Source organism: Aspergillus welwitschiae (genome assembly GCF_003344945.1).
Source record: "Aspergillus welwitschiae strain CBS 139.54b unplaced genomic scaffold BDQ94scaffold_2, whole genome shotgun sequence".
Taxonomy (NCBI): Eukaryota; Fungi; Ascomycota; class Eurotiomycetes; order Eurotiales; family Aspergillaceae; genus Aspergillus; species Aspergillus welwitschiae.
Genome location: NW_020798696.1, coordinates 348,177 through 369,154, shown reverse-complemented (window position 1 = coordinate 369,154; position 20,978 = coordinate 348,177). Strand labels below are relative to the sequence as shown.

At 51.5% G+C, this 20,978-nt stretch overlaps 9 protein-coding genes and 2 non-coding genes across 11 annotated transcripts; 4 read left to right on the top strand and 7 right to left on the bottom strand.

Annotated features, from left to right (window-relative positions):
- The first annotated feature begins 1,315 nt into the window (after positions 1-1,315).
- BDQ94DRAFT_t24 lies at positions 1,316-1,389 on the top strand. The gene has a single exon. It is a non-coding gene; the product is annotated as a tRNA-Ile (tRNA).
- A 1,190-nt stretch (positions 1,390-2,579) lies between these two features.
- On the bottom strand, positions 2,580-2,653 carry BDQ94DRAFT_t18. The gene has a single exon. It is a non-coding gene; the product is annotated as a tRNA-Ile (tRNA).
- Positions 2,654-2,743: 90 nt separating this feature from the next.
- Positions 2,744-5,090, bottom strand: BDQ94DRAFT_179557 (maltose permease; the record flags this gene model as incomplete). Its single annotated transcript, XM_026773414.1, has 2 exons — positions 3,444-5,090; positions 2,744-2,768 (listed from the first exon to the last, which is right to left on the bottom strand). Exons 1-2 carry the CDS (start codon positions 5,021-5,023, stop codon positions 2,744-2,746), a joined length of 1,605 nt encoding a protein of 534 aa, XP_026631441.1. The 5' UTR covers positions 5,024-5,090.
- A 450-nt stretch (positions 5,091-5,540) lies between these two features.
- On the top strand, positions 5,541-8,313 carry BDQ94DRAFT_179553 (phytanoyl-CoA dioxygenase family protein; the record flags this gene model as incomplete). Its single annotated transcript, XM_026773413.1, has 3 exons — positions 5,541-6,328; positions 6,632-6,683; positions 6,748-8,313. The coding sequence occupies 3 exons, from the start codon at positions 5,541-5,543 to the stop codon at positions 8,068-8,070; spliced, it is 2,163 nt and encodes a 720-aa protein (XP_026631440.1). The 3' UTR covers positions 8,071-8,313.
- A 374-nt stretch (positions 8,314-8,687) lies between these two features.
- On the bottom strand, positions 8,688-10,500 carry BDQ94DRAFT_179551 (carboxylesterase/lipase family protein; the record flags this gene model as incomplete). The annotated part of the gene is made up of 1 exon (XM_026773412.1): positions 8,688-10,500. One exon carries the CDS (start codon positions 10,498-10,500, stop codon positions 8,824-8,826), a length of 1,677 nt encoding a protein of 558 aa, XP_026631439.1. The 3' UTR covers positions 8,688-8,823.
- Positions 10,501-10,567: 67 nt separating this feature from the next.
- BDQ94DRAFT_133847 (uncharacterized protein) lies at positions 10,568-10,867 on the top strand. The gene has a single exon (XM_026764369.1). The coding sequence runs from the start codon at positions 10,573-10,575 to the stop codon at positions 10,726-10,728; it is 156 nt and encodes a 51-aa protein (XP_026631438.1). The 5' UTR covers positions 10,568-10,572; the 3' UTR covers positions 10,729-10,867.
- On the bottom strand, positions 10,833-11,226 carry BDQ94DRAFT_133846 (uncharacterized protein). Its single transcript, XM_026764368.1, has one exon. It carries the CDS (start codon positions 11,030-11,032, stop codon positions 10,868-10,870), a length of 165 nt encoding a protein of 54 aa, XP_026631437.1. The 5' UTR covers positions 11,033-11,226; the 3' UTR covers positions 10,833-10,867.
- A 1-nt stretch (position 11,227) lies between these two features.
- Positions 11,228-13,500, bottom strand: BDQ94DRAFT_133845 (uncharacterized protein). The gene is given in 4 exon segments (XM_026764367.1): positions 11,228-11,297; positions 11,314-12,552; positions 12,602-12,932; positions 12,991-13,500. 3 exon segments carry the CDS (start codon positions 13,314-13,316, stop codon positions 11,335-11,337), a joined length of 1,875 nt encoding a protein of 624 aa, XP_026631436.1. The 5' UTR covers positions 13,317-13,500; the 3' UTR covers positions 11,228-11,297; positions 11,314-11,334.
- A 1,107-nt stretch (positions 13,501-14,607) lies between these two features.
- BDQ94DRAFT_133844 (flavin-containing monooxygenase) lies at positions 14,608-16,534 on the top strand. The gene is made up of 2 exons (XM_026764366.1): positions 14,608-14,978; positions 15,034-16,534. Exons 1-2 carry the CDS (start codon positions 14,691-14,693, stop codon positions 16,297-16,299), a joined length of 1,554 nt encoding a protein of 517 aa, XP_026631435.1. The 5' UTR covers positions 14,608-14,690; the 3' UTR covers positions 16,300-16,534.
- A 262-nt stretch (positions 16,535-16,796) lies between these two features.
- Positions 16,797-18,586, bottom strand: BDQ94DRAFT_179548 (uncharacterized protein). Its single transcript, XM_026773411.1, has one exon. It carries the CDS (start codon positions 18,500-18,502, stop codon positions 16,916-16,918), a length of 1,587 nt encoding a protein of 528 aa, XP_026631434.1. The 5' UTR covers positions 18,503-18,586; the 3' UTR covers positions 16,797-16,915.
- On the bottom strand, positions 18,587-20,948 carry BDQ94DRAFT_43878 (putative 5'-nucleotidase). The gene is made up of 4 exons (XM_026775772.1): positions 20,751-20,948; positions 20,471-20,681; positions 20,219-20,412; positions 18,587-20,160 (listed from the first exon to the last, which is right to left on the bottom strand). The coding sequence occupies exons 1-4, from the start codon at positions 20,852-20,854 to the stop codon at positions 18,672-18,674; spliced, it is 1,998 nt and encodes a 665-aa protein (XP_026631433.1). The 5' UTR covers positions 20,855-20,948; the 3' UTR covers positions 18,587-18,671.
- Positions 20,949-20,978: the final 30 nt, after the last annotated feature.

Below are 20,978 nucleotides of genomic sequence, written 5' to 3'. Positions count from 1 at the left end.
TGAAGTCCATGACTCGCATTTAATCCTATTGCGTATAACTTCCTGTGTAGTACATTCGGTGGCGTAAGCGGATGTCACCATGGCGAGCTTTTTGACTCGGAGCTAAGTGGTAATTTGGCCTGGAGTTTTGGTACATGGTTAAGTTTCATCCATGTTCCTCCACGCTTACCGTTGTAAGTCTTGGTAATGCTTGCATGAAAGAAAGGAAAGAAGAGAAGAGAAAAGAGAAGACACTGCATTAGAGTTCAAGCAAGGTATTCAGGGGTTCCGGTAGCCCTCGTTCCATGGTCCACTTGAGACATGACATATGTCAGACACGTTACCAGATGGGTCTGGCCGAAGGACGTAAAAGAGGTTGACTTACTTACCCACACCACTTCCTTTCTGGCTGGGCCCATAAGTTTCATGGTCGTAGCTTTGGCTATTACAGCTGTGATCAGCCGTTTGCATGGATGTCTCAGCTGTGATGCTGACTGACAACCATTTGCGGTACAATTGGAATGGGCCCAGCCCATCGCGGAATGTTACCTTTCGTGAGACAGTATACAGTCATTGGGTCAGTGGCTTGGATTCTTCTCTGTGGAGTTAACAACAGATTGTGGCTGTTGGAGCTATGCCCTCTAGTGCTTAGCAGGCAATGCGAGAGACTTGCTGGAAGGCTGAGCCAGGTAAAGCCCAAATGAGGGACGTATGACTTGGACCGAATCCGAGCGAGGTCAGAGGTTACAACCAACCTCTTCGGAGAGGAAGTTATGCTGGGTTGTTCTTCATGTCATAGTGACATATGATGTCTGTTTATAGCGCCTAGTGGTCTTCTGTGAGAGGCTATCGATGCATCCTTTCTGGCCACATAACGTGACGGGCTTTGTACTCCAGCCATGTCGCCTATGCCAGCAGGATAATGAGAAACGCGACAACTGTACCATCAATAACCTGCAGGTCTTTTCAAAATAGCCTCTCTCTTTTATCCGGGTTACGACCCGTCGAGGCACAGGCAAGAAGTCTAACTGTACCACCCGTCTCCTGAATATATATATATTTCAATGTGTCCCACACGTAGCCGTTCGCCCAAGCGCAACATGATCCTCTACGATCTATTAATATTGAATTACGCCAAAGTACTAGTGCCAGAATTAAATACAACAACAGTAGGACAATAAGCCCAGAAATCATGAATTCTATGATCTTAAGTTAGATGGTAGAGCCAGCGAACTGTGTACAGCATGCTGTTGACACCATGTAAGAACCAGGAACAGTGACCCAGGTTTGCTTTTGGATTCAGATATCCGTTACAAAACGAATCTTCCAATAAGCGGGTCCCATAGCTCAGTTGGTTAGAGCGTGACGCTAATAACGTCAAAGTCGAGGGTTCGAGCCCCTCTGGGACCATCTTTTTGTTTTTTCAACTTCTATACGTGTCCGTCTCTCCATCCTGTTCCACCAATTGACGCGAGGTAACCCATTGAATAAATCAAGAATTAGCTTGACCTTTATTGTATTTAATCTTCTCTCTTTTTTTTATTGTACCTACGTCATGCTAAAGCGAGTCATACTAAGCAACCATTGCGTGCAGTAAAGTCTACGGGTGACTCCAGACTGGACTTTCAATTGCCATGTCCAACCGGTAGTGCATGGTATAGTATATATTTCCCCACTATGATGGCAGTTTGACCATTTTTATGTCAATTGCATGACCTAGCGACCCAAGCAGCCACCCCAGCCATGGACAGCTGGCATACGAATATAAAATACTAGGCCTCAGCCTCCCACTCCGAGGCTTGAAAAAGATATTTGTTCAACCCTTCATGCATATTTATGTACCTTCAACTTCAGTAATTATCCTGGCCGTCTCATCAATGTATAATTTGTGGACCAATGGTATTATTTGTGATCCGCAGACACTCGCCTCCCTGCTACCTATTCCCAGTGATGGGTGGATCAGTCTCTGATTGTCTATGACCAATGTTACTCGCGTAGGCAGACCACAGGCAATCGATGAATAGATAATGACCTGGGCATTATGATTTAGGAGGGTGATATCGATACAATCCCTGCGTAGCATCATAACAGAGGTTGTCTCTTACCGCCCCACACTGCTGCAGTTCGTAATTAACATAGGCCATAATGACCAAATAACCAATACTCTACAGGAAAGGAACTAAGCATTACTGTCCAATAAAATTATCACATTTATACCTTTTCCCTCACTTAGGTTGTAGCTCTCTCGCACTATACTGCGCTTATATGAATTTCTGGAAAATTCGATTCAAAACTGATACCAATAGGCGGCTGATACTGGGAGTGAGCATATTTCTAACATATTTCTGAATTATCTCCCTCTCCTTGCCTCGACCACTAAAAGGATGTTCAAGCCTGCATTGCATGAAGAAGCCGGTTTCTGAACGAACGAGGAGATGTGGTGGCTATTGTGGATCGCGGTCCGTTCAGACCACCGCTGGATAATGGCCACAAAGATTCATTTGGTTTTGCTATCTAGAAAAGATGTGCAGCATGATTTAAAAAAGCACAACTCAAAGACGTTAGTTATAGGGGAGAAGGAAAGTAAAATAGCAAAAAGATGGTCCCAGAGGGGCTCGAACCCTCGACTTTGACGTTATTAGCGTCACGCTCTAACCAACTGAGCTATGGGACCCGCTTGTTGAATGAGCGGGAAAGTTAGTGCTAAATAGACCAAAGAGATTAACACATGACAACAAACAGCTGGGTCTGATTGAACTAAACGTCAGTTTACGACAACCACACATTTCCTGGTCTAGTAGAAGAAGCAGGTTGCTCATTGACAAGTCTTGAATCACACGGATAGAGGGAGGCAAAAGTTGCACAGAACTTTATCATCAGCTATCATTAAGTACAGTATGTCCAAACGACTCGTCATGAGCAACCTATACCCGCTCAAGGTAACTGTGCCGGGCTTTCATTCTTTACAGGATCTGCCACTTTATTGATAACATGGGATGTGGAAGCCCTACCAAGTATTTTGAGGAACCCTTGCCAGATGGTAGTTCAAGCTGATAAATGACTGGCTGATGCTCTCCTTACGTTTCTCTTGAACAGTTTACTGGGTGAAGTAGAAAATATAAAACGATACAGGTACATGAAGCTCATTCGTGGGCGCGCATTGTACCGGGCACTTTTGCAGCACGTGAACCAAGATATTCCCTGTTCCTTTAAAATGATAACGAATAGTTCAGCGGCGAAGATAGACCAAGTGTAACCGAGAAAAAGCTAGAATTATTGACTCAACTATGATTACTCCACAAGAGACGGCTAGTCAATGGATGAACCAAGGAGACATAGAATCAAGATCCAAATATGCACAAATATTAGACAAAAGCTTGCCTTGTAATAATAATTCTCTGGCCTGTGTTGCAGCAACAGGCTAAGCCTCTGGCGCTACCTGCTGTGTTTCCGTAAACTGATACTTGCCAAATTGACGCGTGGGTAGCTTCTGCTGAAACATGAAATCCAGCTCCTCAAACGTTCGGCCTTTAGTCTCTGGCAGAAAGAAGTAACACCAAAGTGTGTCCAAGACACCGATGCCAGCAAATAGGAATCCCAGTTTGCCGCCCCAGTTGGAGCCGGTAGTGTCCAGTGCATAGGGAATGGCGACAGCAAATATGACAGACCATACCACAACAGTGACATTGGACAGGGCTATAGTGACACCTCTCAGGTTAACGGCAGAAACCTCGGACATGACGGTGAAGCACAATGGTCCCACCGACATGTCGTAGATGAGGTTGCATATCACCATGAGGGCGGACATGGCCCATGCAGGCCCTGAATTGTGTTGGGGCACTGCAGCCAAAATCCCGACGAGAAGGAGTAGCAAGGCGATCACGGTAGAGCCCCACAGATAGATGGTACGCCGACCGGCGTATGAGATGAGAATGTAGGAGGCTAGCGTCCCAACGAAGCCCATGCATGTCAGGCCCACGTTCATTGAGAAAGCGTCCGACGTATCTAGACCAGCAATTTCAAAGAAGTAAACGGCATAGTTTATGAATAAGATATTACCACAGAGGGCTTGGATGTTGAAAGCCTGACAGGAGATAATAGTGCGCCGTAGGTTTGTACCGCGAAAGCAGTCGGTAATGCTGGCCTTGGTCCTAGAGCTTTCCTCTAAGCGGAGTGTCTCTTGGATGTGAGCGAGGTACGCGTCCACATCAACTGCGGATGTCGTCAGACGCTGAATGGATTTCCGCGCTTGCTCTGGTCGGCCTTTCTTGCAGAGCCAGTATGGAGGAGTTGGGCAGAAGTATATGAGCGAAAGGATGAAGACAGGTAGAGCCCATTGTGAGGCGAATGGGATCTTATAGGCCCACTTGCTATCCATCGTACTGGTGCCCTTGAGCAGTCCTGATGCCACTAGTTGACCAATGACATAGGACAGGTTTATGACGGCAGCAAGGACACCGCGAGCAGCAACAGGTGCAACTTCACTAACATAAGCATTGGCGAGGACAGGGTAGACACCTGTGATGAATCCGTTAAGTAGCTCGCCAACGAAGAGAAGAGCTGGGCCTTCACTAAAGAATTGAAAGAAGATGGACCCGATCGAGCCGATCGAAGCCGCAGCGAGGGTCATGCGCGGACCATACTTGTCGTAGGCGATGCCTGCCACCAGCGAGCCAGGCACACTGCCCACGTATGACGCATAATTGAAGGCAGATAGCCAAGAGGGAGCAACCGCATATTGCCCGTCCACCCATCTGCCATATGTGCGAACAAATGGGGTCAACCCCACCAGACTCCCAATCAAGGCGCCATCAAAGCCACACAGAATGACTGCTAGGTTGACGAAGCAAGACCAGAACAGGGCTGGACGGTAGAACTGACACGCCTTCCAGAATCCTAGGCTATGCTCGAATCTGGCGTGAGCCAGGGACCTTTCTGCATCATTGGTCTGTTCAATCCCAGTCTCTTCAACGTTACTAGGTAACTGTTTGACGACCTCATCATCCGGAGCCCCTAAATTTTTTCTATCTCCCTCTAAAGACATGACTAGATTAGAATCAACGATACAATAAAAGAATCAAACCAGGTTTCTCGCTAAGGGAATCGGTCACGCCCACTCTGGACGCAAGCCTCTACTTTATACTTAAGCCTTGCTGTGGTTTATCGGATTGCTATATCTTGAGTTCATAGACCTGCAGGGTCCAAACACCATGAGGAGGAGGAGCACGGCCGATAACGAGTTAAGTGCCAACTGGAGTCCTCCTGACTATCAGGACGAAGAAGGATGAAGGAAGAAAGGAAGGTCCAAGCAGCCGACGGTAAACCCCAGGCCAGCGATTGGTTGGGCCACCTGCCGCCACCCCCGGCCATTCCCAACTGGGAAGGCGCATTAAGTTAGTCGGGAGGAGTTGCTTATCAGTGCGTTCATCCAGCTGTATTCTTGCTTTACCAGCTATATAGATGACCCCTCTCGCTTCCGGGAGTAGTACAGTAAATTCCCTCGATTGCTTGACCATCTTTTTCTCTGTCTCATTGCCACAATCCCAATGGAGAACGCCACCATGACAACCCCGCAGCTGGTTCAAATTACACTCTCGGACGAGGAACGCGCTACTAAGACTCTCTCTTCTCATAACCTTCAAGCAGCTCTTGAGGGTCTCCATCGGGATGGCGTATGCGTCATTACTAACGGCGTTGACCCTACTCATCTCGATAAGCTGAACGAGCGCATGGTCCCCGAGGCCAAGACCCTGTATGCCAATCCACAAACCCACCGCAACTTTGGCTCTCGTACCGGAAACATCCAGCAAGAGCCTGTTGTCGACTCGAGGTATATGTTTGAGGACGTTATTGCAAACCCCTGGGCAACTGCCATCACCGAATGCATGCTGGGACCCAACCCACACCTGCGTTTCTATAGCGCCAACACGGCCTTCAAAGCTGAGGACCGACAACCGGTGCATGTAGACGTGCACTTTGACTTCCCCAAGATGCCTTTTGGACTATGTATCAATATAAACCTGGTGGCGACCTCTCCGGAAAATGGCGCTACTGAGCTCTGGCCTGGTAGCCACCGGGACGCCGATCCTCGAGACAGTGACGACAGCGGTGTGATCCCGGAGATTGTTGAAGCACGGCGCAAGGTTTCTCCCCCAGTGCAGCCATCGCTACCCAAGGGAGCGATTATTATTCGGGATTTCCGGCTGTGGCATGCAGGCATGCCGAACCGCACGGATGACCCGCGTGTTATGCTCGTGACAATTCATTTCCCGGCGTGGTACCGTACAGACTTAAAGGTCGTGTTACCTCGGAGCTTACAGGGAAAGGTGGACTGGGGTCATCTAGTGCCGTGCGTTGAGTGGGTGGACGAGGACTATGACTATTTGAAGGGCCGGCATGACCATGACTTTACATTGCAGCCATAGATAGCAGAAGCTTTCCAACTATTCAAGTCAACTTGACCGTAAAGATAGTCAATGAGCCAAATATACACTCTTTGGAAATGGTGCTCCGGAGCATTAGAGACATATGAGAAGCGGACAAGAATGATACCATCGTCAGTATATTTACGAACATATTGAGACTGTGATAGAAGAGTCATGTGCCATCCAAACCGAGGGTGGGGGCACAAAGAGTTGCCTGAGGCCTTAAGTAACTATTCGGCTGTGCTCCGATTGGACAACCGAGTGCTCATGCTCCACGCGGTAAGGCAGCCAATCAGCCCTGTGCCAGATTGCCGCACGGGCTGCCTAAGACGGGGGATCACAGCGAGGCTGCCTATTCTTATATCACCAACAAGCCACCTCTGTCATCCCTCGTCGAGATATTAACCGGCTAGTACTATCTAACTCTTTTAGAAAGCAGAAAGCGTTGACCATGGCGCGCGTGTTGGCCGAGAACGACGCTATACCCAGCGACTGGCGGACTCGACAGCCGGGCTGGATCATTTGGCTGCTTATATCGGTGATACGTGTCTCACTAGTGTCTCTTGTCCTTGGCATCTACTACACAATACCCTCATTCCGGCAGAGTCCGGAATGGACATATCGCCAAGCATTCACCACCCGCCTCATGAAGCTAGCCATGACCATCATCCGCGAACTCGGCTACGCCCAGTCCCTGAGCCTGGAGTCAGACAAGCTGGGCAGCCAATGGGTTCTCATGAAGCCAGCCCCGGAAGACTCGTATCGCGGTGCTTTCGCAAGCGACACCATCAAACCCGAAACGATCGGCGGGACTTGGTATCCCTCACCACCATCGAAGTCATTGCCACCATTCATCGACATCGACAATGATGATCAAGAGCAAGAAGTAGATGACGAGAAGAGCCTAGTCGTCTTATCATTCCACGGCAGCGCCTTCCTATGGCTAACTGGCCGGCCCGATGACTCCGGCTTCACAGCCGACCTGCTCAACGAGAAGCTGGGTACAGGCACCCGGTCGCTATGGGTGCAGTACCGGCTAGCAGGTGGCAACAATCCCACCCCATACCCGGGGCCCATGCAAGACGCCGTGACCTCATATCTCTATCTCGTTCGAGAACTGAACATCTCGCCATCCCGTATCGTGCTCGCGGGCGACTCATCCGGAGCTACCATGGCCATGGCTCTATTGCGTCACCTCGCCTCGTTCCAGCAGGAGAGCGGCCATGAGCTTGCAGAGCTGCCACCGCCCCGGGCGTGTCTGCTGTTTTCGCCCTCAGTTGAGTACAGCTTCGAGGGCGATTCGCAGGCTATGAACGCCCATCGGAACCTGCGGACTGACTACTGTGAAGGGAAGATGGCCGCGTGGGGTGCGCGTGCTTTTGCCCCGCCGGAGTCGGTGCGTCTGGATGATCCGTACCTATCACCGGCGTTGCATCCGTTTGCGACGCCTGTTCCCATCTTTGCCCAGGTTGGGGGTGCGGAGGTGTTGTGTGATAGCGTTAGGGGGTTTGCGGATGCGATGGGCGCTGTTCCAGGCAATATTGTCGAGTATCTGGAGGTTCCGGGGTTGCCGCATGATATTTATATGATGGGACATATCCTTGGGTGGCAGGAGGAGCAGGAGGAGATGATAGAGGCAGCTGCACGGTTTGTTCGGGGAGTCTAGCTTTTCTCTTTCGTCGAGTTTCGTTCTCCGACTTTTACAGGAGGGGTTTGCCTTTGGAAATGATCTTGATACCCTGGTCTATGTAGTTTTCGGTCTTAACTCGAAAGGGCGATAATCTCGTTCTGTTTTATCTTCCCCCCATTTCTTTCTATTTTGAGAATCCATTAGACTAGCATCTAGTTTCTAGTTTGTATGGCATAGCTTATTGGAATTGATATCCACAAATGTATTCGTTTAGCATGACCAGGGGTCCCGCCTATTTCGTATACTATCTACCCATAATGTTATATGAATACGTTTAGTATCTTCTGGAAGAGGGGATAAAGAGGGGATAAAAAAAATAATTCGCCTATCTACCCGTGACGATACTTATATCGCCAGACGAAAGAGATCCATACCGTACTTATGTGCGCCTGTCATTATCATCGGTAGCAGTAGTAAGAGCAAACAGCAATATTAACTAGCATTTATTCTGTGGCTAGATTACCTGAATAACTGTACTGAAGACAGCACTAAACTGGTATCACTATACACCAGTGCGGAAACAGAATGTCCGGATGAAGGTTTGCAATGCAACTATACACAGGATTTATTCAACAAAGTAAAGTACTACTAGTGAGCGAAGTAACAGTTATACACTGGTGGCAAACGAGAGAAAGAATGAAAAATAACTATGATACATCGCATGCTTCAGGCATGATGAGGGAATTGATAAATGAACAGCGATTCTGTACAACAGTGTGGCACACTAAGCTACCACTCCGGCAAGGTAGCAAACCAGCTCTTGATGAATTCGATGCGCTCCTCGCTAGCAGAAATAGGACCCGCACCCCAAGAGTCACCCAACCACATAGTCTGCTTGGTCTCGGTGCTAGGCGGGAAATGAGGGAGGCCTTCGCCGTTGGGGTTACCAGTGCGGATGAAGTTAGCCCAATAGTTGGACATTTTCTCCTCAACCACATAGTCATAGGGGTACCAAGTAACGTTAGAGTAGTCGGAGTAGGGGATGTTGTTGAAGGTGTACCAGAGTTCGGAGCCGTGGTAGGCGCCCTCGTCACGGTTCTCGGCCGGGTAGCGGGTGAAGTAGTAAGTGTAGACAGGGCTCTTGGCACCACCTTTGGCCCAATCGAGAGCCCACTGCCAGGTGCCGATACGGCTCATGTCACGGTAGAGAGCGTTGGAGTTGTTGTTGGCCTGGGAGGTGGAGTCACCAGGGTAGAGCTTGAAGAATTCCTCGGAGAAGTTCTGGAAGACTTCGTGGTAGAGAGTGTTGTAGGTGGAGGCAGTAAGACCTGGGTCGGTCTCAGCGCCGGACTCATCCTTGTTGTTTCCGGTGAGGATGGGCACGTCGGCGTGGGCGTTGAGAAGGAGGGACTGGGTGTAGTCGTGGGGCAAGACGTAGCCGTCGATGTTGGGACGCCACATGGGGGGTTCCATGAAGAAGGCGGAGGCGTTGGCGAACTGAGTGCCCTCGAAGATAGTATCGCTGAGGGAGTCGTATTCGAGCAGGGTCTCCATGGAGACAGTGGTGCGCAGTTCCTTGATGGAGGTGACGTTCAGCTCCTTGAGGAACTCGACACCCTGGGCTTCGGCGGCCACCTTGCTACGGTGGCTGGTGGCAGCACTGCCGGTCATGGGGTCGTGGGGGCCGCGAGCACCGCTCTCAGCGATGACACCGGCAACGAGGCCCTCGTTCAGTGGGCTCCACATGCTGTCCAAAGCGCTAGCTGAGCCGGCGGATTGACCGCCAACAGTGATCTGGCTGGCATTACCGCCGAAGTTGGCGATGTTCTCGTGAACCCAGCGAAGAGCGGCTTGCTGGTCGAGGATACCATAGTTACCGGAGCTGTTGTGGCCGGACTCGGCAGACAGTTCGGGGTGGGCGAGGAAGCCGAAGGGACCCAACCGATAGTTGATGGTGACAACGATGATGTCCTTGGCGGCGAGACCAGTACCATCGTAGGTCAGGACGTCGCCTGAACCAGCCACGAAGCGACCGCCGTAGATCCAGAAGTATACCGGCAGGTTCTTGGAGGTGATATCGGAGGTGTCGTTGTAGTTGGGGGTCCAAATGTTCAGGTAAAGACAGTCCTCGCTGGTACTCTTCTTCCCGCTATCGAAGATGCCCGCACTGCTGGAGGACTGGGCGCATTGAGGACCGAATTCCGTTGCATTTAAGACTCCAGACCAGGGCTGGGGTGACTGGGGCTCCTTCCAGCGGTTTTCACCGGTTGGGGGAGCAGCGAACGGAATACCTCTGTAGACGACGGCAGTGTCACCACCACGGAAGGGGGAGTATGTGCCCCGCACATATCCCAGAGTGGTGTTCACGACGGGGAGGTCAGAGCCAGCTGATCTTGACTGAATAGCTGCAGACGCAACCAGCGGCACAGCGGCTGCCAGGCCTGCCAACGTTGAAACAGCTCGCATGAGGAAGATCGGTGCAGCTAGATGTTGAAGAGAAAAAAATGAATGCTGAAGGATTACTGTTATGAGTGTCTGATGGAGTGGCAAAGTGACTGGGAGAGGTTTCCTCCTTATAAAGAGGGCCTTCGAGGTATACGCAAGCTCATAAATGCAAGTCCGAGGTTCTATCAGGAGAGACTGTTTGCACCGAGGGTGGTGTCGTCATCCCCCGGGGATTGTAGCCTGTTGTAACATTGCTATACCATTTTCTATCGGACCATAGTATCACGTTGCGTCCGGTATGAGGTTTCCCGGAAACTGCTTGGACGACTGTGAGATGGACCAGAAGCCGTGGACTGGACTTATACTAGTTCTGCAGGCCCAAATAAGCTTATCTTGAAACTACCCCGGTCATTTCGTGGATAAGCGCTCGCCACCTGTTCTGGAATTCTTCAAGAATCGTGCAGAATTCTGCCACACCCGCCGCCATGCCAATTGGGGACTGCGAGCTCACGGCCGAGAGACCCTGCTCCATATGCTCGGAGTCCAGAATCATCAATTTAAGGCAGATATCCACAAAAGCCGGGAGTGTCGGAGTTTAATCCTCGGCTCTTAAATTATGACCGAGATCTCGGGCCCGACCCCGAGATTGGCGGTCGATCATTCTCCAAAGTAGAGTTTTTGACCGATCAGTCGGCCCGAGTGACTTGATGCGGATGCTTCATCGTCCAAGGCACATCAGGTACCAGATGTTGGCTTTTCATTCACATAGTTATTTTGTGTTCGTGTCATGGCATTCGTTGCTATTTACAAGAGATCCTTCATTGGGTTGTGCCTCCACATGGATAGCTAATGTCGTCACTGTACTCCGACAGGTCTCGCTCCGGACAGATTGACCACGCGTCCACCCCCGGCTGTCGGAGGTGCTGCCACCGCTGGTGGCTGGACCCATCCAGGAACGTTGTCATCATCTTGTTCCCGAGCTAGGATTGTCTGCCAGACATTGGGAAAGCCAGTCGGCACGGCACCACGGAGACGCGCGCCAGGGATCGCCAGACGAGGATTCTTATGAGTCAGGAATCCACGCATCAGACCCTGTGTGAGGAGGGAGGCCAGGATGGACTCGAGCTCGCGCATCATAAGAGTAGGTTTGCCCGAGTTTTGCTCGCTGTCGGCTGGACTCGCGTACGGGTCAAGCTCATATTGCTGGTAATCGATAGAGGGCTGGCCATCAACAAGTCTGCCCGGTGGGTTCATCTGCCACTGTCCTTGCGCATCGAAATATCCGTCCGGTGCCAAATAGTCTCCGTATTTCTCAATAAGCCCTGGGCTTGCGACCGCCTCTTGTGCGTCCAGCTCGCCGAGCCCCTCGAAATCCCGATCTGTAGCTTTGTGTACGATCTGGGACCCAACCTGATTTTGGCCCGCCTGGGAATCCGGCTCGGGCTTGGAGGCGAAGATTCCAATTGAGCTTTGGGCCGAATGGGCATGCTGAGATTGAATCCACCGGACCGCTGCGTCCAGCTTGTTCAGATAGAGGTACGGTGGCGGTCCACGTTGAGAAGGGCCAAGTGAAGGATCGCCGTGGAAACCGGCATGGATGAAGACCTTTCGTGCAAGTGACCGCCAAACAAGGATCTCGCACCGATTGCGTAGGGCAAGAAGGATGCCTTTCCGAGCGAACCATTCTGTTTCGGGGGAGCCAATTGCAAGGTGTTCGCGGAACGCAATATAATCGCCCCGAGCTATCAACCGACAAATCGGAACGAATTTGTCTACTAGCCCTTCGGCCTCAGGACGTTGCAATAACTGTAATGAGGGGAAGCGCCCTAGTATGATGTTACAAGGGATGAGGTAGGTCAGGATGACTCGTTTTTGATTCGTCGCCTGGCGGTGGCATTGATCGTAAGAAGCTTGCAGGGCGATCTGGGCGGGATAAAAGAGGTTGTTGGAGAACAGGTAACGTCCGAGGTAGTATAGATAAGTGACGCGCTGCGAAGCTGGGAAATGTTTCAGAGGAGGGGATTGTGCGCTGATACTCGCAAACATTTGCTCTGCGTTTCGGAGTTTGCCGCACTGGCCTATGTTAGTCCATTGATCGCACTAGAAGAATATCCTGTCATACTTGGAAAAGCAGTTTGAGGCAAAGGTTTGCCATCAAATAGATCCCTATCCTCTTCCCTTCGGGCTTTCCGTGGATACCTGGCGTGCCACTTCTGTCCGTTAGGCACTTAATGAATGCCTCTCGAACGACATTTGCAGATTTCTCCACCAGCGTCACCTTTTCCGTAGCTTCTTCCTGGTTCGACCGGCCTTCGAGTCGCAGCAGGTGGGCGATTAAGTCAGGACGTCGATCGAGGCCCATGGCCAGCTTTGCGAGGACTTTCGAGAGGTACAAGACGGTGGGGAGGACTATAACTCCCATTTGGCTGTCACCTAATGCCAGTACACATTGGCTGAATGGCACAGTTGCGGGTCAGCAATTATGCCAGCAACGAGTTGTATAATACCTACTTCAATAGTCCTTTGAGGAGATCGTATGTTTCGAGCAGGTTGTCCAGGTTGACATCGCGTAGAAAGGTAAAGTATAGCTTCATAAAGGTAGGAAAAGCGGTCCACGGGGCGCCTTTGGTTTTAGGAACGAGGGTTTCGCATCGTCGCATTAGCTCTGCCTCTCTAGGACCGGTCGGATAATGTTGCCGCAATTCCTCCACCATTTGTCGATAAATATCGGGCAAGGGAGGCTCGAGCTGCAGATAGTCTTGAAGTTGGCGTCCATCTCGAGCCTTGACCAGGTCAGCGATGCTGGCGAAGAAACGGTCCAGAGTCGGCGTAGCCATGTTTGGTGGAGGTATGGAGGGATGGTAGCTATCGAAGGCTGTCCGTCACGGATTGCGTGGAGTCGGGCGGAGCGATCAACGATTGGCGCACATGGTGGGATGCTGAAGGCGTACCGAGTCCCTGTAGGAGTAACAGGGGGGACGTCTGGCGCGTTGAGCGAGACAGATGAGGGGATTGAATGGGTGGAAGATTGTTGGAGAAAAGGGTTTAATCATGGAAATCATTGAAGCCGAAGTCTGGGAGCTCCCACCGCCCGCTAGGCCGAATCAGGCAATTCCCGTGCCTGCGCCTGTTGGGGTCATTCTCTCTTCTCTCTTCTCTCGTCAACTTCATGCTCAGATGCTTGAGAGAGAATTGACTTCTACGGCTTGCAGTAATGCCCATTGGGGTATTATAATCTATCACGTATCAATAAATGTTCAGAATCCCCTCGTAACACAAGCTATTGCTATGGATGAGCAGATTACTCCGTTCGGCGCCAGCACCGTTAGGCTTCGAGTGAATCTACCACTTACCTGCTTTCAATCACTTACTGGACTATAGAACGAGATTAGGACTGAGATTTACCCCAAGGGAGTAATTACTGAACATACAAAGATTCCTGAGTCGCTCAGAGACTTCTATGCGACCGCGATCAAGAACGCGTAGGCATTGTAACAAGCATAGAAGGACTACGTTCGCAGGAGCTTAATAAGGCGCCAGACGTCGGAATTAAGTGCCATAGCTCATGTATGTCGCACAGGAACTTGAGAATGTTTTACGCATGATTTTATCCGACTGGCTTGAAGCTGCGGCTCGGAAACATCCAGATGGACTGGCAGGGCACGGCAGCGCAGAGCGACATATGCCTTTATACATGGTGGCTGGATCCATGCTGCTCGGAGCCCAGACATTATCTATGCCTTTAACAGTAAAAGAAAACTAATCGGTCTCGATCTGTGGGTACAAAACACAAGAGGTCTGATCGTCCTCCCTACGCGGATGCCGGCGGGCTTGAATCAAGTCGGATACCCTGTTGGACTCGTGCGACCCATTGATGAGCGCGCTCGTATAACCAAGCAATGATTAAGGACTGAGAACGTGATTATCATCGACTGGCTGGGGAAAACCTCCAATGCAGGGCATCCAGGGCCGTGATGAATGAAACATGGAAATTGGCTGTGGCCCGCCTTCACATGCTTCGATCCACCCTCTACGTCATTGCCATCATCATCATTATCGCTTCCGTCCGGTTTCCGCTGCCCTAGAAAAGCACCCCTCCCCGTTCCTGTTGTTCTACCCTAAACGTCCCATTCTTTTGTTTCTGACAGTGACCTATATCCATTGACTACAGTATCTTTACACACACTTCACTCGCTAAGCGAATCGCCATCATGGCGGAATCAGAGTCCGTCTTCTCCCTGTCGGCATTTATCCGCAACCCCCTCCTCCAGTCTTTCACCATATGCTACATGCTCTTTCAGAATCTCCTCAACTGGATCTTTGCACCTAATCCGCCAAAGCCTTCCTCGGTTGCCAATGGCGTTCCGAAAAAGCGTGTGGCTGTAATTGGAGCTGGTCTGACTGGAGTATCTGCAGCCGCCCATTGTGTAGGCCATGGCTTCGATGTGGAAATCTTCGAAGCCAGATCGAAAGACAAGGGACTCGGAGGTATCTGGAGTGTAAGCTACTACCATAAGAAACCTCCATTTTGATGCCTTTACTAATTGCACATAGCGAGTGAACTCTACTTCCTCCCTGCAGATCCACAGCATCATGTACCGTTTCCACCCGTCAGTGCAGTACGACACAGCCTATCCCACCCAAGCAGAGATCAAAGAACAGATCGTCGACCTCTGGAAGCGGTATGGCCTGCAGAAACACACGACATTCAACGCCCCGGTGACTTCCGTCAAACAAACGAAGAACGGCCGATGGATTATCAATAACGAGGAAGACAAATACGGCCGCTTCGACGGCATTATCGCATCCGTTGGCGTGTGCGGTGATCCGAAAATGCCCACAATGCCAGACCAGGACCGCTTCAAGGGCGAAATATATCACTCCTCTGAACTCGACGGGAAACAAGTCGAAGGCAAAAGAGTCCTCATCGTTGGCGGCGGTGCCAGCGCCATCGAAGCCCTCGAGTTCGCTGTGAAATCCAAGGCCGCTGAGATCGACGTCCTCTCCCGATCCGATAAATGGATCATTCCGCGAAACGTCTTCGTCCAGTCCCTCCTGGCCATGAACATCCTCGGCCAGGAAACCTCCCTCTCCTGGATTCCCGAATCCCTCCTCCGTAAATTTTTTTACCGTGACCTCTCCGACATCGCCCCCTCGGGCGGCCTCTTCACCCAAACCCCCATGGCCAACTCCGAACTCTTCGAACAAATCCGCGATGGCAAAGCCCGCTGGCTCCGCGGCGACATCGTCTCCCTCGAAGAGGACGGCGTGCGCTTCAACTTCCGCGGCAATGGCGTTCCCAAAGGCGGACCCGGCCACGAAGACCTTGTCCCCGGCGACATAATCATCCTCGCTACGGGCTTCAAGCGCCCTTCCCTCTCCTTCCTCCCCAACGATGCCTTCGAAGAACCCTACTCCCCTCCAAGCTGGTACCTCCAGGTCTTCCCGCCCAAATACCCCAGCATCTGCGCCAACAACAGCACCTACGTCAACGCCATCGGCACCGTCGGAAACATGCACATTGGCATCTACACCCGATTTCTGTTGATGTTCCTGACAGACCCGCTATCCCGTCCGACCGAAGGTCGCATGAGGACCTGGATCGACTTCACCCGTTTCATGAAAAGGCTGTCGCCTGTTGGCGCGTTCGATTTCTTCACGTACACTGAGTTGTTGTATTGGTTTGTGTTTTGTATCCTGGTCAATCCATTCCGGTGGAAGTGGGCCCCCTTTGTCTTGTTTGGGGTCGGGTGGACGCTGCCGTTGGAGGTGGTCAAGCAGGAGGAGAATTTCCGGAAGGAGTTGAGACGGCAGCATTAGGCTTTGAACAATTGGTGCGGACTTCGTGTTAGAAATCTAGTGGATGAAAAGGTGATTTGGACCTTAACCAACTGATGGAAATATATCATTTGGATATGGTTTTGAGAATAGTGGATGTACCATGTCCCTGATGATGATGACGACAATGATTGAATATTTACTACTAGCTATGTGATCTATGATGACTTTCATGCAGCAATAGTGCATTGAATATAAAAAATATGAAGATTTTCAACTCCACTAAGTAGCATAAAAAGCATCAGCCTAGAAGACGGTATTACCTTAGTTGTACGCATGCATATCTGCAGTAACAGCCAGTTGCATATATATCTATACTAGATGGCCAAGTCAGTCAGCTAAAGTGCCGATGGAGGCTGACCTGGTAGTAGTAGATGCACATGTGCAACGTCGAAAACGCCCGTGAAACTATTCACAATGCTTAACTCGATTAGTAGTAGTACTACTCTAGCAACTACTCCTGGTAGTACAGTAAAACCACCTGCTTCATAACTCTTAGTATTTCATATATTCCTCTATATCTTCGGATATATTTCAAAAATGTCTATACTCCAATTAAGCCCAAACAATTCACATCCACCTACCTCTATACCTATACCTATACCCGCTTCCCTTTCTTCAACAGATACTCACCTCCCCACCACGCCCGATAAACCCCGTATAACCCACTCACCGGCCACACATTCCAGAGCACATTCCCCGCCCACTGGCCCCACCCCATCTCTGCTTGCCTTTCTTTCTCTGTGATAGATGGGTGCAAATCCACCCGGACCTTCTCGTACAGATTCTTCAGGTAGCCCGCATGATACTTCTCCCGGAGGGCATCATACCGCTTCTTATCGTATATATCCCAGAACTCGTCTTCCGTGTAATATGCGCATGCGTACAGCCACTTCTTGCCGCCCAAATCGCGGACTTTGTGCTCGAGACGCCGGTTTTGGGCAATGAATTGGGCGCCGCGGTAGGGAGAGGGCGCCCAGAGGCCGAAGTTGAGAAGATATTCATCTTCTTCCTTCTTTGCTGATGGGGGAGAGGGAAGGGAGGGTTTGCCTCGGCCGAGGATTTGGGGGTTACTTGTGCTTGTCTTATCAGTGACTTTGAGTGGACAGAGCCAGATGGGATATGCGCCGAAGTTATCTGGCTCGTCGAGCCACGTAACGAAGGTGTCTGCGGAGGAGTATGGGACGGCTACGTCTTGAATGATGTATTGATTGGAGTGGCCACTGGCATGCAGGGCGTGGTACATGACGCGTGTGTGCATGAAGTAGTCAAGAAGGTAGCGGGTGATGCGGTTGAAGGGTGTTATGAAGTATTTATAGGCGTAGCGGCCGGTCCAAAAGGCACCGCGGTCGTAGCGGAAGAGATAGTCAGGAAGGGGTACGAGCTCGGTCGTTGGTGCTACGGGGGCTGATGATGGGGGCGGTATACGCCCCGTGCGTTGAGCATGAAGATAGAACCAGGGATCGTGGGGACGGGTGAAGTGTTGAATCTTGTAATTTTGTGTCTTGTCGTCTGTGGAGGGGGAACCATCGCTCAGTCGCCCTGCGCATACCACTACATGGTCCTTGGCGAAGACTATCCCGTCCAGGTAATCAACATCAGGGTCCTGGGTCTTCTCATTGAATATCTGCCTCGCATCGCTGATGCTACGAGCCGGAATATAGGACAGTTCGACAAACGGCTTAGCGTCGCGACATTGGATCTCCAGCATGGTGATCACGCCCATGGTACCGAACGCGGAAGCTGCGGCATTGAACAATTCCGCGTTTTCGGTGCGGGAGGCCATACGAATCTCCCCATTACCAAGGATTATCTCAATGCGAGTCACTGTGGCATCGAAGAAGCCATGTCGGAAGGAACTGCTCTCGCCGGAGGTGCCGGAGAATCCGCCGCCTGCAGTGATGCCGGGAAACTCCATGACGACTAGCGGGACCAAGTTATGGGCAAGTGTGGCATTCAGTAGAGCATCCATTGGGACATTGGGCTCTACCTGGACGGTTTTGGCAGCATGATCAACGGAGAGGACGTTCGTCAGGTGGGCGGTACTGAGGGTATTGGTAGGGGTGAGGCTGGCATTGCGGGTGGAGTTGGTGCTTCCATGGTATATGCGGAAGGGAGTGCGGGTTTCGTGAAAGCGGGCGATTTGGGCGCAGAGAGGAGTGATGCGATCGGCGTGGGTAGCCATGGCGAAGAGGAGGGAGGTGAAATGGAAGGGTAGGAGGGATGAATCGCGGGACTCGAGTTGAACGTGCGGAGATCCGGATAAGCTGGGGCCAGATTGGCGGTTGCCTGGTGCGGGGATGATATCATAGCCAGGGGATGGTATGATGGATCACCAACCTCCTCCATTTCCTTTAATTCTCTATCACAATCCGCTGCTCCAAGCGCGGCGAGATACCCGGCGTCCATGTCGGGGTGAATTCCCCAACTTCATCAGCGTCATTAATGGGCGATGGCTGCAGGCCCGTCCGGTGCATCCACGTTCGCACCGCCTTGCGCGCCAGACGCAGGCGGCGTTCCTCCTCGGTAGCTGACCGCGCCGGCAGAGTAACATAGTTCGTAGTCGGACGAGGAGAGGTAAGAATGTCGGGGTCGGTGTCGGAGTCCGAGTCCATCGACTCGTCCTCCCCGTTCAGGCCCACACCTCGACTCTCAGTCTCCTCGGTTTCTACGATCTCGGGAAACCGACCATAATAGTAGTTCTTCGACCGCGACAGAGGGGGTCGGTATGGCACCTTGTTTGATTCTGGAGACGGCTGGCGGGACGGCGGTTTCAGCCATCCATTGCAATGGAGGCTATCATGCACGTTGCTCCAGTGTCGGGTCATGCTGGGACCCCAGCGACGCCATCGACCCAACACTCGCAAACTCAGGAAATACTGGCGGAGTAGCGTGCTGATCAAGATGCCACTCTCTTCATCTACGATCTCTTCGACTTCGCCGCCCTCTGACTGCACCAGCAGAGACGCAAACCCGTCCTTTCCACGGGCCATGTATCCGCGGGTTGCCAATGTGTACTGCCCATCGAAGTCGATCGGCTCCCCACCGACCTGGGCCCAGTTGATGCGGGAGCCCGAAGGGGCCGAGGGGTTGTAGCTAAAAGCAATGTTCGACACCTGGGTAAACCGTCCTTCGAGCGCCGGAAGCTGGCTCACTCCATTCTCCAGGGCATCGAAGAGCGCACGGCCCTTGATGCGCAACAGTACGACCGGATCTTCGAACGGGAAACAGTTGAGGATGTCTTTTAGTCGCAGGATCCCCGGCGGGTAAATCTGATCACCACGAATAGTCCCGCCAGCCATTATCGCACAATCAGCCCCATAGTAAAACCGCATGAGGTCGCACGCAAAGTTCCCAAGATTGGACTCCTTCTGACGCACAGTTGAGAACCGGCCATCCAATGCGACCGTAGTGTACCCAATCGGCTTCTCCAGTTTCGCCGCCAAGCTAGACGTCAAGCGATCCACCATGGCCGTCGTTGTAGGATCCTCCGGAATCGACCGAACGATATCCCGGCGCACGATACTAAAGTCCCATCCTTCACCGTCCTCCTTGCGCCAAGCCTCGATGTAGCTCAATTGCTTGAAGTCCGTGCCTGACCGAAGTACATGAGTACCATTGATCACCGCATGTGCATAGAAATGATCATGACCACCCAGGATTATATCAATCATACCCGGCGGGAGCTTCTGAGCCAGCTTGTAGTCGTTCGGTTCGCGTTGGTGGGTGACCGCCACAATCAATTCGGCGCCTTGTTCACGCAGACGCGGGACCAGCTCCAGCGCCGTCTTGTACGCCGATTTGTAAACGAGATTCGGAGGGAGGGCATTGATCGTTCCAAGCCTGCTCAAAATTAGTCTACCTACCCCATGTATACCATAAACCAGGCAATCAAACATACCATTCTCTCTCACCCAAACCAATCACACCCACCTTGATCCCGTTAGACGAGGTCAGCATCAATGTCTTCTCGCAGTTCGCAATCGGCACATCCTTTCCCAGATCAAGATCCAGAACATTAGCCAATAGCCACGGAAACCGACACTGTGTACGTAGATGGCGAAACTGAGCGACACCGAAATCGAGATCGTGATTCTGCATATAACCATGTCAGCTTTTCTCCAGTGCGGCACGGGTTGTAATCCTAACATACACCAACACAGGCTACATCCGTCCCTGCTTTATTCAGGAATGGCACCATGTGCCGCCCTTTTGTGACAGTGCTTTCGAGACTGGGGTTGTAGGCATCGCCGGAGAAGAAGGTCAGGACGTTTGGTTGTTCGGAAAAGGAGGGGTCGTTGCGGTAGTAGTTGACGACGGATTGGAATCGGGCTACGCCGCCGACTGGTTCTGCGGAACCTTCTCTGAAGAATTGTCAGATCTTTGCTAAAGAGGTGGGTAGGAAGCTATTGTGTAGGGATTGGGGAGCATACTCCACGTGGTAGACGTCATTGTAGTGGATCAGACGGAGGTGCGGCGGACCGGTTCTGGAGGAAGGATGGGTGACGGACAGACCGTCGGTAGGGACAGAGGGCATTCCTTGAGGGATGATGATAATGACGAGTATATTAACAATAGAAATAACGACTGACAGAGCGAGAGAGTGTGTAAATGGGAGGAAAGAAGGCAAGAGAAACAAAGAGGGAGGATGAGGGGCGAGT

Excerpts from the sequence above, each read along its gene's own strand:
- BDQ94DRAFT_133847 (XM_026764369.1), top strand. The coding sequence starts at position 10,573 with ATGGAGTGGCAAAGTGACTGGGAGAGGTTTCCTCCTTATAAAGAGGGC.
- BDQ94DRAFT_133846 (XM_026764368.1), bottom strand. The coding sequence starts at position 11,032 with ATGATTCTGGACTCCGAGCATATGGAGCAGGGTCTCTCGGCCGTGAGC.
- BDQ94DRAFT_133845 (XM_026764367.1), bottom strand. The coding sequence starts at position 13,316 with ATGGCTACGCCGACTCTGGACCGTTTCTTCGCCAGCATCGCTGACCTG. Across the intron at positions 12,933-12,990 it reads CTCCTCAAAGGACTATTGAA|CCAATGTGTACTGGCATTAG; the intron begins GTAGGTATTATA and ends TGTGCCATTCAG. Across the intron at positions 12,553-12,601 it reads GCCTCAAACTGCTTTTCCAA|TGCGGCAAACTCCGAAACGC; the intron begins GTATGACAGGAT and ends AACATAGGCCAG.
- BDQ94DRAFT_133844 (XM_026764366.1), top strand. The coding sequence starts at position 14,691 with ATGGCGGAATCAGAGTCCGTCTTCTCCCTGTCGGCATTTATCCGCAAC. Across the intron at positions 14,979-15,033 it reads GACTCGGAGGTATCTGGAGT|CGAGTGAACTCTACTTCCTC; the intron begins GTAAGCTACTAC and ends AATTGCACATAG.
- BDQ94DRAFT_179548 (XM_026773411.1), bottom strand. The coding sequence starts at position 18,502 with ATGGCTACCCACGCCGATCGCATCACTCCTCTCTGCGCCCAAATCGCC.
- BDQ94DRAFT_43878 (XM_026775772.1), bottom strand. The coding sequence starts at position 20,854 with ATGCCCTCTGTCCCTACCGACGGTCTGTCCGTCACCCATCCTTCCTCC. Across the intron at positions 20,413-20,470 it reads CGGATGTAGCCTGTGTTGGT|AATCACGATCTCGATTTCGG; the intron begins GTATGTTAGGAT and ends GGTTATATGCAG. Across the intron at positions 20,161-20,218 it reads GGTTTGGGTGAGAGAGAATG|GCTTGGAACGATCAATGCCC; the intron begins GTATGTTTGATT and ends AATTTTGAGCAG.